Genomic DNA, 14,860 nt, shown 5'->3' with positions numbered 1-14,860 from the left:
GCCGCCTCGTGACCGGTTGGCCCGAGGATGGCGCCCCCTGCCGGGTGTGGGAGCAGCCGTCCTACCGGCAGCGCTTGAACCAAAGCGAGGTGGTCAGTTGCCTGCCCGACGGCTCCACCGCCGGCGTCGTCTTCCAGCAGGCCGGCGCCTGGTACCTGGCCGTGGCGGCCACCTACTCAACCAGCGCTGATACAAACCACCTGCATTGCGAGCCCTCGAAGTCGGACAAGGAGACCGTCATCACGGTGCGCAGAATGGTCAACCTGAAGTCCGAGGAGGAGCTGGGCATCATCAAACGCAGGGAGGAGCCTTTGCATTTTGTTGACGCGCTCCAGTGGGGGGATCACCTTTTCTTTCCCTGCTACACGTTGAAGGCCAGGTTGGGTAATAACACGGAGCCACCCAGCATGGCTGTCCTGCGCCAGCTGCGCTCTTCAGAGAGTGGTCTTACTTTGCAAGGGCACGTCTATTTGGACTGCGGGTGCAGGAGCCTCATTATTTCCTCCAGCCTTGTCCGCCAGGGTGAGCGGGGCTGGTGGGTGGGTGTTTTCCGCCACAGCCACAGCGCCAAAGCCTGGAACACCACCGCCGTCTGCATCTTTGGGATGGAGGAGATGAAGGAACAAGCCTGTGCATCCACGCACTTCAATATGAACGGGAAGAGCTGTGTAAGTCTGGGCATCGTTTTGCTAAGCTTTCATCCTGAAAGCACTTGTTGACGCTGTTATTGTTGTGGCTGGTGTCTTTGTGCATGACTCATGGGGTGTCCCTGACCTGGAGGCACATGAACTTTGCGGGGAAACTTCAGAGCCACACCAGGCTTTGCACATCAGCCCAGGCTCTGCCAACCCTAGTGATTTCTCCAGCTCTTTCTGTTTCTAAAAAGCTGATGCCTTACCAATCTTGGTATACTTCCCACTACCTGTTGGGAAAGACACGTCTGAGGGAACAAGTGAGGGCATCCTGGGTCAGGCCTGAGTCTTAGGCTTCTCTCTCGATGTGTCCTTTTCTGCCTAAGATAAGTCGTATTTCATTTTATTTTCCATACAGCCTAGATAAAGCATCTCCTACCTTATTCTGTGCATTCACATCTCATGTCATTGCAGCTACATCAGAAATGAAAAAAAACCCGTCAGATTGACTCTGTGCATTGGGCTGTGTGCACTGTTATCTCTGTCACTCACTAGTTATCTATGGTTGCTTGTTCAGTGGTAGGTATTTCCCAAGCCTCTCAGGGTTGGCCTTGCTTGGGAGGGTTCTCACAGCCACCTCCCCAAACCCTTGTGTGCAGCAGACAACAATAGGTGATATCTCTTTGTTGTTGCAGTGGTTACATTTTCACAGACAGTGGTATCCCATGGAGTTCCCCTGGTCACCTACTTCAGTAACACTCTCTCTTCCTTTTCAGGGTGAGCTGGGCACATGGAGGGTGGGATAGGCAAGGCTACTGGCTTTTCTGTGGCCTCAGTAGTAAAGAAATTATCTAAAAATTATATTCAGGGAGGTAAAAATGTCATTCATATGAAGAAGGTGCTTTTGCAAGGCCTGTCCATGCTGTTAAGTTACACTCAGAAGACTTTCCAGAGCTGTGGCAAAAGGACCACTGAAAAGTATCAAGGAGGATCAAAGGGGATCAAGCAAGGCATCATTAAGCAAGCCCTAAGCATTTCACAGTTCCCTCACCATCCAGGGAGTTTGCGGCTAAACTTCTGAATCCTTGATGTGTTATGATAGGAGTTTCTTGGAAATTCCTTGAAAGAAGTGTAGTAGATTTACTGTCACTCCTTGGCTTTCCAAATCTAACTCATAGCGGAGTGCAGTGCTGAGATTTTTCCAAACACAGACTACCAGAGGGCACGTGTGATTCAGTCAGCTCCTCTCCCTACTGAGCTGTGAGACTATTGCCAGTGTTAGAGGACGTGGTTGTGAATGAGAACCCCATATGTGGGTGAGACAACTGTGCTGAAGTAAATAGTGAAACTCACTACGGAGCCAGAGCCAATCCTTTGATTTCCAGTGCTAGCTTACTGTGTGATTTCTGTGCTCCCACAAGGCAAACTTCCTGAATGAATTTGAAGTCTCATTCTGATCCCAAAATACCTATTTGTTTTTGGAATTTCAGTTTGCATTGTTTATTCCTAATTACTCATGAAGTTTCTTAGAGAAGTGCTTTCTGAGCCTGCTAAACAAAACAGAAAAAGAAAGCTCCCTGGGCAGTAGATCCTTTCTAAACACTTGACAAAACCTCATGCAAGAAATTTCAGAAGAGCCTCATGGATCTCTTAGAGTAACATAACGCAGATAAGGTGAGGCACATATTTCTGCGGACAGGGCAATTCCCTGTCCCCTTTGCCTCTCAGGGCCTGAATATGAAAAATCAATGATCCACTTGTTTCAGGATTGGTCTGATTCAGATCAGACTCCTGTGACTCCAGAGTTACTTTCATGTCCCAAAAGGCTCATCCCTCCTGGAAATTTAGATTATATTTGGATACAATGCTGAAGAATCTCAACTGTAACAATCTTTATAAGGTTTGCTTACTTAACCTTATGTCCCAAACTATGATGATGTTATTGATCGTGATATTTTGGCACAGGAAATGCAGTTTACCACTGAGAGAAAAGTGGTATTTTAATATTTTGTGAGATAGCAGGACATGTGGGTCCTGTGAAGTAATATGGCTTATAACATTACATGGCTAATTAGCTCTCCTTTTAAAGCTAATTATACATGCTTATGGTGTATAAACATAGAAATAAATGCATGTAGTTCAGCTTTAATACTTTTTTATACTACAGAAGGTTAGGCTAGGCTATTGCAGAGTACGTTTGGAGATGACAGGCCCATATGCTGCTGCTTCTGGGTTGTTTTAGACCAGATCCTTCTACCGTCTCTCACCAAAGTATGGGAGTCCCTGCAGTCATGAAATATGCTGTTCTTGGACTCAGAAACACATGGGCTTCAGAGCTGACAGGAAGATGGAGTGTGGCACGTCCATCAGTGTGCAGCTTGCAGCAGTGTGTGCAATCTTAGCAGTGGCTCTGGCCAGAAAGGAGTGCCTCGTAGCACAGAGCTGTCAGGAGTACGTTGTACTACAATGTGTAGGAATGGCGGCAAACAGTGGTACTTAACACGTGCTTTAAAGTCCAGTCTTTTAAAGACAGTGTTGGTCTTGAGCAAAGGAATGTGTTGCAGCATTATGGGCGCTTGAAGTGCAAGGCCTCTCTGGTGCTTGTGGTGAGTGGACTGTGCTGAATGTCAGTCTGGCTTTTGCATTGCAGGTGCCATGTGTTGTAGGGTGCTGCAGGTCTTAGTCTTCTCTGCTGCATACACTGGAGTGTATGCAGGAGCTCAGGCGTGAATGTGATGAGGTACGTGAATCCCAGACATGGACTGTCAGTTTATGTAGGAATTGAAAATACTGGGATTTTTTCACTGTAGGAATACAATTTATAGTAAGCATATATGTTAGGGAGTAGTGGCAGTTTGTTTTCCTTCTGATCTTGTAATCCTTCTGTTATTATTCTGATTACTTTTAGGCAAGACATCCTCTTACCCCTCTCCACTCACATTGATTTTCTCAATAGGACACTGCAAGAGCCCAGGGTATTTGTGGCCCTGAATTCCCTATTATGCCATTGCTACATGGTGTACTCTGAGCTCATTCCTGTAAGGTACAGAGCTTTCTGGCCCTAACCCAGTAAAGCACTTAATGACATATTTAACATTAGGCATATATGAGTATTTCCATCCATCTTTGAATGCCCATGCATTTAAAGTAAAGCATGTACTTGAGTACTTCACTGGATTGGAACCAAATTGCTCTGCATCCTGTAGGAACTCACTGTAGGTGTCTAATCTCTTTAGTTTTGCTTTGCCTCTTAGACCAAAGTTCATATTTGCATTAAGATTTAATGCTGGAATAGAGTCTGTCATTGAAAATTGGTAATTTCTAAGATCCTTGCTTAGCAACTTTATCAAAAAGTATGTGACTGCTGCAAATTCTGTGGAATTGGTCCTTATGAGAACTAGCTAAGTCCATTTTTGTTTTGTGCAGTGGTGTGCACAAAGAGGTTTGTTTTACTTGGATGTGTTTATTCAGGACATAGGCACTACTGGGTTCCAAGAGACAGGATCCCGGTCTAGTAAGAGGCAAGTGGTGTTTTAGATAAAACTACTCTGAAAACATTTTGCAATTTTATATTCATCTTTTTTTTGTTTGATCCACACGTCTCTTAGTTTTGAATATATCTACTTCTATGCACTGCCAGGGTATATGTGTTACTGGACTCTCCAGCATAGCCTGCATATACATAAGTGCATCTTCTTCACAATTTCCTTAGTTAATAAATGTGAATTTGCCAGATCTCATTCTCAATTTCTTTTCAGAAACCTGACTGAGTACTTACAAACACAGGAGGAGTGCTGGAATTTGTCACAAACTTGCTGCAGGAGCTAGTGAAAGAAAGGCTTTTCTTCTGTTGCTCTGTGACAGAACAGGACCTACAAGGATCTCTGGTCTCTCACAGAGAAGCCAGGATGTTGTGAATCACATCCAAGCAGATGAGTAGGAAGAGTGTTCAAACTGGAGAACATCAAGAGGAGAGAGATGTAGAGTGTTACCTAACCACGATAATGGCAAATCTGGAAGTTAGTTTTGCCATTAAAAAAGTTGCCTGAGAAGAAAAGGATTCAGGGAGATTCAAGGATTCACAATTTTTCAGGTAGAAAATCCAAAAAAAATTGTTAGGCATATGCCTGTAAGAGAAAGAATTGCTGTAGTTTGTATTAAGGTGTTTATTTTATGATGTGAAAAGGATAAGTAGTTGTGATAGTTACTAAAAGATAAGCTATCTTGGTTGGATTTTCATCTATTATTTAATGCAAGACTTGTAACCATCTGTTTTTTGAACTTTTTCATTTTTCAGTGGTTGATACATATAAAGGTTGGTATACGTCTCTTAATTTATCAAACATAGTTTGGAATCCTAGGACAAATCCTAGCTGGTGTAAGCTCTACTGAAAGGAGATTTTGAAGTCAACAGAGTCACATCAGTTTAGTTACGGCCTTTAATTTGCGGGAACGACATTTGAATTTGTGTGGTAACTTATTCCAGAATGATTCATGGTCTTTTATTTAAGGAAAGAATTACAGACTTCTAAATATAATTTTGTATCAAAATTGATCCTGTAATTAATTTTCTAGTAGTAAAGTCAATCTCCTGTGTATTACAGACTGCTAGTATTGCACCTGATGTTTGATGGGTTTCTAGAGCTAACGTTTTTGAAGTGAGTATTTCTGTCTGGTACAGTGAGTTTTCAGTTCATCCTTGTTTAGTGTGGGAAGTAAGCTATGGAAGACTTGTCAACTCTCACACTCCAGGGATGGGGACTGCACAACCTCTCTGGACAACCTGTTCTGCTTGATTGCCTTCATAGTGATGCTTTTTCATCTCCTGTTCACTAGAACTCCACTGTTTCAGTTTGTGGCATTATTTCTTGTTACCTTGCATACACCTCTGTCAAGAGCCTGGCTTTGTTTCTTTGGTCCCTCTGAAACTGTCTCTTCTGTAGACTGAACCAGCCCAGTTTTGGAAAAGACCTTTAAGGTCGTCAAATCAAGCTGTTAACCCAGCACTGCCAAGTCCACCACAAAAACATGTCCCTAAGCGCCACATCTACAAGTCTTATAAATTCTTCAGATTGGTCAGGCATGATTTATCCTTGGTAAATTTATGTTGGCTTTTCCCAGTCACTTTGTTCGTCTCTTGTGTCCAGAAATGGTTTCAAAGAGGATTTTCTCCATGATCCTCCCAGGGAAAAAAGTGAGACCAACCAATGTGTAGTTCCCTGAGTTTTTTTGGAAGATGGGTGCAGTATTTGTCTTTGTTTAGTTGGAGACTTCACCTGATCTCCACACCTTTTGAAATATGAGAGAATAACCTTTCACCTTCATCAGACAGTCTCTCAGCATCTTCCTACAGATCCCATCTGTCTTCCCTAAAACTTCTAAAGCTGAGATTTCTTAAGAGATCTCTGGCTTCATCCTCTTCAAGTACTGCTAATTTCTCTCCTTCTTGAACTGTCTGTGTACAAAGGACCACAAGATGTTGCTGGTGAAGTCCAGAGCCATGTCTGCATCCGCTGTCAGTAATCTCCTGAGCTATTCAGCAGTTGGTGTGCATTTTCATTGTTCATTCTTTTATTGCTTGCATAGTAGTGGAAGCTCTTCTTATTGCCCATAACATACCTTGCCAGTTTCAAAACCAGGTAAGCTTGGGTTTTCCTAACACCGTTCCTGTGTGTCCAGGCAATTCCTCCTTAGTCCTGCTTCCACTTCTTTTATGCTGTTGTTCTGCAGTGTAGTTCAATCATGACTTACCTGCTTAGCTAGAGGCCATCTTGTGATATGTCTGCTTGTTTTCCTGAGTTTGTGCTCGAAGAAGATTGTCCTGAAAGACCTGCTAGCTTACTTGAGCTCTACTTCCCTTCAAAGCTGACTCTCGGGATTCCACTGACCATTTGCCTGAACACACTAAAGCCTGGTCTCCAGCTCTCTACTCTGATTATCACATCTCCAGTCAGTTCTTCCTTGTTTTTGAGTAGCAGATCCAGAAGAGCATCACTCGTAGCTGACCCCATAGGTTAACAAAGTGTGGGGTCCCATCTTATTCACTTTGCTCCCAGAGTTTTGTAGTCCTGATCTGCACTAGGCCATGTCTTTGGTGTCCACATGGATGTGCAACAGTGGGTAGTGGTCCAAGGAATGGAAAATTACTGCCCATCTCTCTGCGATGTAATGGGTAGGGTCCCCTAAAAAAAGCCCCAACCTATTGTAAGAGCATGCCTGTTTAACAAGTGTGTGCCTTCATCCCTCAAGGTCACCCACCACTTCCTTTTGCTCTCTGCTAACACTCTGTTCAAGCTCAGTTGAGTTCAAAGCCTTCCTTAATGGAACTTGTTCTCTCGCACTGGTTATTAGGACACTACCACTTCTGTGAACTTAGATCTGAGGGCAGATAAGGACTGTTTCTGCTCTGCTTCGAGAAGTCACAAGTTTCTAGCTTCCCCATCTCAGGAGTCTCCGTCAGCATCTTGCTCAAGCATAGCCTCTGACTGTTCTTCCTGCCTTGCAACATGAGCCTCAGGATTTGCCTCTGCAGGGTCTCTCTGAAGACCCTCTGATCTTCTGGTCATCCTTGATTTTTTTGCAGTCTGCTTGCCTGGACAGGCTTGTCCACCTAACACTGCTGAGCAATGCACAAATTTAAAAGCTCCTCGGAAATAAAATTTTGGAACACTTCATCTCCTCATTCCTTAGCCCTAATAAAGGCTCGCTATGTGCCCCAATATTTGTTAACCTCTGACATAGTGAAAATTGATGGAGGTGGTTAAAGGATGATGAAGTTAAGAAAGAAGAATGAGGTTCCAGAAGTTTTCCCCCAGGCAAAACATCTATTGGTTTCAGTGTTGACTGTTGCTATACACTACTTACAAATCTTGTGTCCTTTTGTATAGCTGCATCTGTTCTTTCACTCTGATGCTCAAACCCTTTATTTTTGCTTTTTGGACAGCTGCAATATGATGAGTGCTGCGTGAACTAAAAATGCTGCCCTTTCCTCTGAGGCACGTAATGTAAAATAATCAGAAGGAAATCAGGACAGAAAGTAGAAGTGTGAATATGGTTGCTGCAGCTGGAGTCATATGGAGATACATTTGAAAATTAAATGCCAAATAGAAAACTAGTAGAAATACCTTTCATGCCAATAACCAAACGACTGTAGACTGTAGAGGGACTAGAATAGAACAGAGGATGGAACTGAAGAATTTAAAAAAGACAGGTCTTATAGAGTGGTATTGTCTTTTCTTTTGCTTTTCTTGGTTTTGTATGCACCTGAAAATGTTACAGGATAGACAAACAGATGACCATGGAGATGAATGACTCTTGAAGTATAAAGGAAGTTTAGACTGTAAATGCATTTTTAAGAATGGATTTAACTGTGAAAGAAGCAGCTTGGAAAGGCCCTACAGTGCTGTAATCCCATTAGTCACAGTGGAAGAGGTAAAACGGCTTGTTAAAAACAAAAAAGAATGTGGAGAAGGGGTGACAGAAGGGTGAAAGCAGCAGCTGCACCCTGGAGGGAATGGGCAAACTGGAGAAATAGGTTGCAAAAGAGAGAAGGCAATTTTTGTTGTGACTGTCCACCATCTGAATTCCCCCTCTTCTTATCCGTATTAGCTCAATGTCGCGTTGACCCTCCCTCTAGCAAGCAGAGGGAGGGGAGGAGACTTCCACACTTGTCAGTATTGGTTCTTCAGTCAGATGAGGAGGATGCACTGATATGACACTGGTTATTTTATTAGTATGTGGGTCAAAATAAAATCTGGCAGCAAAGCTTTTCAGAAACCAGGTGAGTACTCCTCTTTTCTGTGATCTTGTTGTACAGAGTCAGCGAGGAACCTAGGGTAGCTTGTCTCTCTTACGCTACTACATGGTGCACTGCAGAAGAACTATTCCTAATTTTGGTGGAAATAAAAGCATGGAAGCTCCACTTCTTTCCTCCCTAACCTAAGTGAAGACTCATTGAGTGCACTAGTTTTGGAGTTTTGTTACCTTCTGATCTATTAATAAAGTGAGTTAACTTTTTCCACCTTAAAATGCTTGCAATCACACCCTTCCCCTCTCCCCTGTCTAACACAGACCTCTAGGGTACTGGATTCTCATGGCCAAGTGAGTTTTACTGAAGTTCTGTGCCAGTGCATGACAGTTCCTGTGTCTTCTTCTTGCTGCATGAAAAAAGAAATAGTGACTTTAAATATGAAAGTTAATCAAGTCTTATTTTACTCCAAGTGGCTGTTCTTTCAAGCTAATTAAAATAATTCAGATGACTGAAGAGTCATTTTAATTGACTTAGGATTGCAGTTCAGAAAAAAAGAATATTCCTAGTGGAAAGACTCTTTGGGGTTAAGCCAGCATCATAGCATGCAAGAGAGTTGAATCCAGCTGTTACTGTGTTACGGGTTCACTTCATAACTTTGAGAAATGCCTTCACCTTTCTTCTAAATATCAGTTTTGATGGTCCAATCTCACACTTCGTTTTGTGCATTAAAGTGAAATAGGCTCTTACACTCCGAGGGTTTCTGTAGGTTTAGGAATCCATCCTTGAGGCTGAAATTCTGGACTTTGTAAGCTAACCTACAGGACCTGTTCCCAAGGGCCTGGTTTTACCTGAGCTCTTGTCCCCTACCTCGCCATGCCAGCCACTCCTTTGTGCCAGCACTGGTGTGTATGCAGCCACATGTTCATATGATGAGGAGCATGACTCAAATGAAGAGGTAGGTAGGTAGATTTACAGAGCATTTTCTAGGCACATCATTGCCTTAACTAAGCTCACTGGAAAACATTATACTGATACAGGGAAGGGGAGGTAAAGCTTGGCTGGGCTTGGACCCATTTGGAGAGCAGGTGGGATCACACCTTTGGCAATGTCTGCCACAGAGGTTGACTTCAAGCAGTTAGAGGACTTCAAAACTTCAGTTACTGCTTACTAAGGAGACACCTGGGCTTCTAGGGAGTTCCCCTGGTAAATGGTCCTGTTCTCACACATAGAGATTTCCTTTCAGCACTCGATCATCTGCAGTTGGAGTTATTTGGTTTGGTTTTTCATTCCACAAGATACAGGGATTTCCTGCATTATGTTTTTTCTCATGAGCTGCTTGCATGTGTTCGCTACTTAATTTCCTCCAGGTGGGGTGGAGAATTGAGGGTAATATGTTAATTTTAAAGTTCACACAGCTACATTTATGTTCTCTGGGACATGAACTTTATATTGCTTTATCTCATTTTATGTTTATGTAATACACAAGTCTCTACTTCCTCTAGTGTCAAGGAGGATGAAGGTTTGCGTTTTTATACACACAGACACAGTTTGTTTGAAGTGTCTCCTTTGTCCAGAATGTTTGCATGCCTTTAAAAGTGGTTTCTGAGTGTATCTTTAGCCTTCAGGTGATGGCAAAGCATGGCTTAATTGAGAAGAACTGGAAATTCAGAATAACCCCAGGATATTACGTCCCAAAAAAGAGAAATTCTATTACAAAGTAACTTACTGCTGCTAGGCCAAGTCTGTGTCCCACTGAAGTCAGTGATTTAACTGCAGCAGATATAATCTTTGTCACAGATATGACCAGTTGTCATATATAAAAAACTAGTTTCATGTGTAATTTTCAATAATGTGTTGCTCTTAAACTGTGTCAGAACTGGAATGTTACTTAAAGTATTGTCTCAAGTTGGGTTCTCTGAGAATCTTTCCAAGGATTCTTCTTTTTCTCAAAGTTTTGGACTATAGGTGAATGATTTTTTAATACGTTTTTCTTATATCTGATTTTCAGGAGCCACAATCAATCAAGAAATTACCTACCTTGATTCACTCTGGATTAGTGGCTGTTTATGGCACAGTTGTTTTGAATCGTATAGTTCTGTTTTTGGGAACAGATGATGGACAGTTACTGAAGGTAAGCCAAGTGTGGCACTCCTTCCCTTCTCCACCAGCCACTGCTGTATTCAAGTGGGTAAATGTTTCCTGGTTTATTCAGGGTATTATAAACAAATATGATCCCCTGAATCCCTGGTTTTTGTTTGAGAAACAACTGCTGTATGGTCCTTTGGAGAGCAAGATAACTTTCAAAAGCAATTATGTACCCTGCCTAAAATTCAAGTAAACGTTTCATCAAAACACTAATGCCCACAGTATTAATTTACAGACTGTGGAGTTCTCAGTTATTTTGCCTTGTTTCCCTCCTTGCTTTGAATTTTCAGTAGAAATATTAAATATTGTTAGATTTTGGAATCGTGTTTGTTTGTTTGTTAGCCTATCTGTGTGATGTGAATAGCTGTCCATTAGAGAGAAAAATCAAGATTCGTTTTGCCTTAGCTTCTGAATAGTTGACCTATGCTAATTTAAATCCATCGCTTGAAAGTGAAAGTTGTCTTATCTCATTATCAAACATTTCAACCATCCAGTCAAATGTCTTTTATGCTTTAATTTTTTCTGGGTTTTGCAAGAATGTGCATTTCCTGTCTACACTGCAAAGGATGACTCTCATTCTTTGTCTTCATTAAGCAGACATTTGGAGAGGAGTGTAGTAGAGACCTTGAAAAGCTTTTGTCCATTTGATTTCATTTTGCTTTTGATAATGAAAAATGAAATTGAAGTCTTCCGTGTCTCCTTAACACAGCGGAGACCGTGAACACATCTCCCTTGTTTAGTCATGAAAAACCAATGTTGGTGTGCTTATTGATTTAGAAAATGAATTTTCTGTGGTCTCTCGTTCCCTTGAATTCTGTGCAAAGGGTGGTGGAAAACAGTAGAGTTGGGCAAGGTAAGAAAAAGAAATACCATCACAGGTGTATACTTAGAGAAGCCACAAAGAAATTTGTGTAAATTCCTTTTTACCTTATGGGTGTCTGAATGTTAGCTTGTTTTCTGAAGGCTAATACTTTCTTCTCCATTCATAGGAGTAACAGGTTGTGACTTTGGGATATAGGCATCTTTTCCACGTTCAGTTTCTGAATCAGTCAGGAACAGGCTTGGTGGAAGGCATGTTTCATATGCTAAACCATTGCCAAATTCAGTGCTAGATGTGTCTGGCATGGACTTTGTTGAAATTCTGTTCTGATGGTCTTTTCCTTCATCCTTCTCCAGTGTGACAACCAGTGCAGTAGGTGAATTGAATCATGGCACAGTAATTCATCTCAGAAGCTTTGGTGTAACTGAAATTAGGCTTTTGTTTAAGATGTTGACTGATCAATAAAAGAACTTGAGAATAATTTAATTATGCATGTTTTAGGCTATTCTTAATGAGGATATGAAATCCAATTGCCCAGAGGTTTTATATGAAATTGAGGAAGAAACTTCCATTTTCCCCAAACTTCGACTTGATCCAGTGAATAATAACTACATCTATCTGTCCTCTGCAAATAAGGTAAGTACAATATTTAATAAAATAATAAATTCATGTAAACTACTGCTTTAAGGATTTCTACCACTTTATAAGTGAAGCATTGGTTTGTGTCAGAATTAGACCTTTAATATCCAAACTGCAGTTACCAACTTTACATCTGATATCTTGTCTAAGTGTGGGCTGCACTCCTGCAGAGCTTGGAAGAGCTTCTACTGTCATGGTGCTGCCCAGTGTTGCTATGATCCAGCAATACCCTTAATCCCATGCTTGTTTTATGCCATTCTGCCAAGAAAATGTTTCTTTCTGTTTTTCATGGAGGCAGGAAAATGCAGATCATGCAGAATCAATCTTAGAGATAGCAGAAACATTGTACACTCTTTGGAGACAAAGCAATCAGGTGTTGGTAGGTCAGGGTTTGCCAGTCAATTAAGGAGTTTCTAAAGCGAAGAAATCTCTTAATTTAAGAGACGGCTTTGAAGCCTTAGTTCTGATGCAATCAGTGATAAAGCTGTAATCAGTGATAAAATTCCCATTGTCTTCAGTTAGGCATAGACTTCAAAAGAACAAAACAAAAGGACAATGAGAACTGAGCAATATGTGTGCATAGTGAGGCCAAGGAGTTCAGCAGTGGTTGAGAGCTGCACGTCAAGCAGAGAGTGGCTCCCAGGAGCCTGTGCAGTTGTTGCAGCACACCCTGCAGCAGGGCTACTGAGCAGCAATCAGAAAATCCCTTCGTCTCACCAGCAGTGGGAAAGATGGCATTGAAAGCTTAAGGACTTGCTGTCCATCTTAGCTGGACAGGATTTCACCCAGCACTTAATTACCTTCACTTACAATAAAATCACTTTTCTGGCAGTGAACATAGTGTTTTAGCCTGCTGTTTTAGAGTGGGGGCAAATTGGTAGGAGAACCCCTGACTGATATAATACATCTACCACAAATATGGAAGGAATCAAAATCTCAGTCAAAAGTGTACATAAATATTCAAAGTAAGACTTGAATTCTCTTTAGCTTTGGTAAAATCCAAGTTGTTACAGAGGAACAGCTTTTAGGAATAAATGCACTTCTCTGATCATCTCTTGGAGCTGAAAAAAGGCTTCTACACTGTCCTTTTTAACTTGATAGTCATCTAGGATTTTGACTGGTTATTTTGACTGAACTGATTATCTCACAGACCTTGAGATAAATTTAATTTCACGATATATGGATGGAATAACAGTAAATATAATTTTGCAGGAAGCAGTGTATCCTTGTTTCTCTTGACAAGATATAGGAACTAATTCTTGCAAATTTGTAAAAAAATGGTTTAAATTAGTTTTTCTTACTAAGATCATTAATTCACATTGTTATTAATAACATTATTTGTATCTGTATTCAGTATTTGTAATCAGCTTTCTCTTTTTCTTTTTCCTTTCCTTTTCTGAAAATGGCTGGCTAGGATATTCAAGCTGAATGTACAAGTATAGACACATATAATATAGCCACAATTATCTACATTTACTTACTGAAATGGCATTTTCATGCATGTTAAGCAGTTGCATGCGTTTGTTCTAGTGTGCACATGCAGTAACCTGACATGGTGATGCAAACACAGATGCATTTTGTTATGCGCATGCATTTTTGGATGCACCTTCATCAATCATTTAAATATCTCAGTTCTGAGGAGAGGAAAATGGTGTTCTGCTAAGCAGAGCATTATTTGTAAAATATACCTCCTTTCTATTATTATCTGTAATTCACTATGCTGATCAGTCTTTCTTGCATTAATCTGCCCATGCTGGCCTTTGAGTAGTAGAACCAAATTGTTATTGTCAGAGGTGTTTCATTATCTGATGGCAAAATACAGTGTGTGCAAAATAGGCTGCATATTTCTATCCAAAGGTCTTCTGGCAGAGGGGAATCCATAAGGAGACTTCCCCAGAGGGATTGTGCTTGGTTGCTGTCAGATTTTTAATGGTAACCTTCAACTTCCCTGTTTATGGAGGCTATATTAATTCAATGTGTTACTGCATTCTTTGGTTTCAGGTGAGAAGAATACCAGTTGCAAATTGCGGTAGATTTGCTTCTGAGCAAGAATGCTTATCTGCAAAGGATCCCTACTGTGGGTGGTGTTCTTTGAATCGAAGGTATCTTTTAGTATTTTAGACTGTCATATAAAAGAGCATTATTAGTCAGTGTACATTTTGACTGGCTTGGGTCTATTCAGCATCAATATTGTATCTACTGGATTTTTATGGAATAAGTCATAGCCATAAATGTGAGACACTTTCTTGTCATGTGAGAGGGAACTCAGCACCTTTGAAAGACTACGTAACCCGTAGATTTTTGAGATCTACCCATAAAATATATGTTGGGCCACGAATAGCAAATAATTTTGCTTTTAGAAGACATACTTTTGCTTTCCAGATTGAGAGATGAAATTGTATACTTTTGCTTGAAATGTCATAATGGCTGGGAGCATCTTGTATATGAGAACGAGAAAAGAGTGCTTAGTATTGATAGTTCCTTTCTTTGGAACCACTGACTTTGGCTTAGGCCAGAGGAGAATTTCTTTCTAAATACGTCATTCGCACATTTGAATCATTAATTTTGACTTACTTTGAAAGAGGTTTGAAAGCTATTTTACATCTGTGGCCTGTACTGGAGAAATTCCTGGGTCATCAGGCCTAGTCTTGGCAAGCAACCACATAAAGTAAAACTAAAAACTTGCAAAGGACCATCCTAAATTTAGACAGGCTTTTTGTCCTTCCTGCCCTGGTTGTGCAGCTTCCTGGCAGTCTCATTTTTTGCTGGTAAAAATATGTCTGCTCATTTTCATTGTATATGTTTATGGACAGGTTATTTGTTCTGGTGTTCGCATCACCTTTGACTGAATAGGTTCCCCCCCCCCCCACCTTC

At 41.2% G+C, this 14,860-nt stretch overlaps 1 protein-coding gene across 1 annotated transcript in view; it reads left to right on the top strand.

Annotated features, from left to right (window-relative positions):
• Positions 1-2: 2 nt before the first annotated feature.
• PLXNC1 (plexin C1) overlaps positions 3-14,860 on the top strand; it is a gene marked incomplete at its 5' end in the record, with an annotated part of 68,403 nt that continues 53,545 nt past the window's right edge. The window contains 4 exons of the mRNA XM_017737757.1: positions 3-668; positions 10,391-10,513; positions 11,849-11,983; positions 13,988-14,088. Coding sequence (XP_017593246.1) covers positions 3-668; positions 10,391-10,513; positions 11,849-11,983; positions 13,988-14,088 — 1,025 coding nt within the window. The remainder of the gene's footprint in view (positions 669-10,390; positions 10,514-11,848; positions 11,984-13,987; positions 14,089-14,860) is intronic.

The sequence above is a fragment of the Corvus brachyrhynchos genome, unplaced genomic scaffold (assembly GCF_000691975.1).
Source record: "Corvus brachyrhynchos isolate BGI_N302 unplaced genomic scaffold, ASM69197v1 scaffold56, whole genome shotgun sequence".
NCBI classification, from domain to species: domain Eukaryota; kingdom Metazoa; phylum Chordata; class Aves; order Passeriformes; family Corvidae; genus Corvus; species Corvus brachyrhynchos.
Note: the sequence above shows the minus strand (reverse complement) of the source record. Positions and strands in the feature narration are given on the sequence as shown.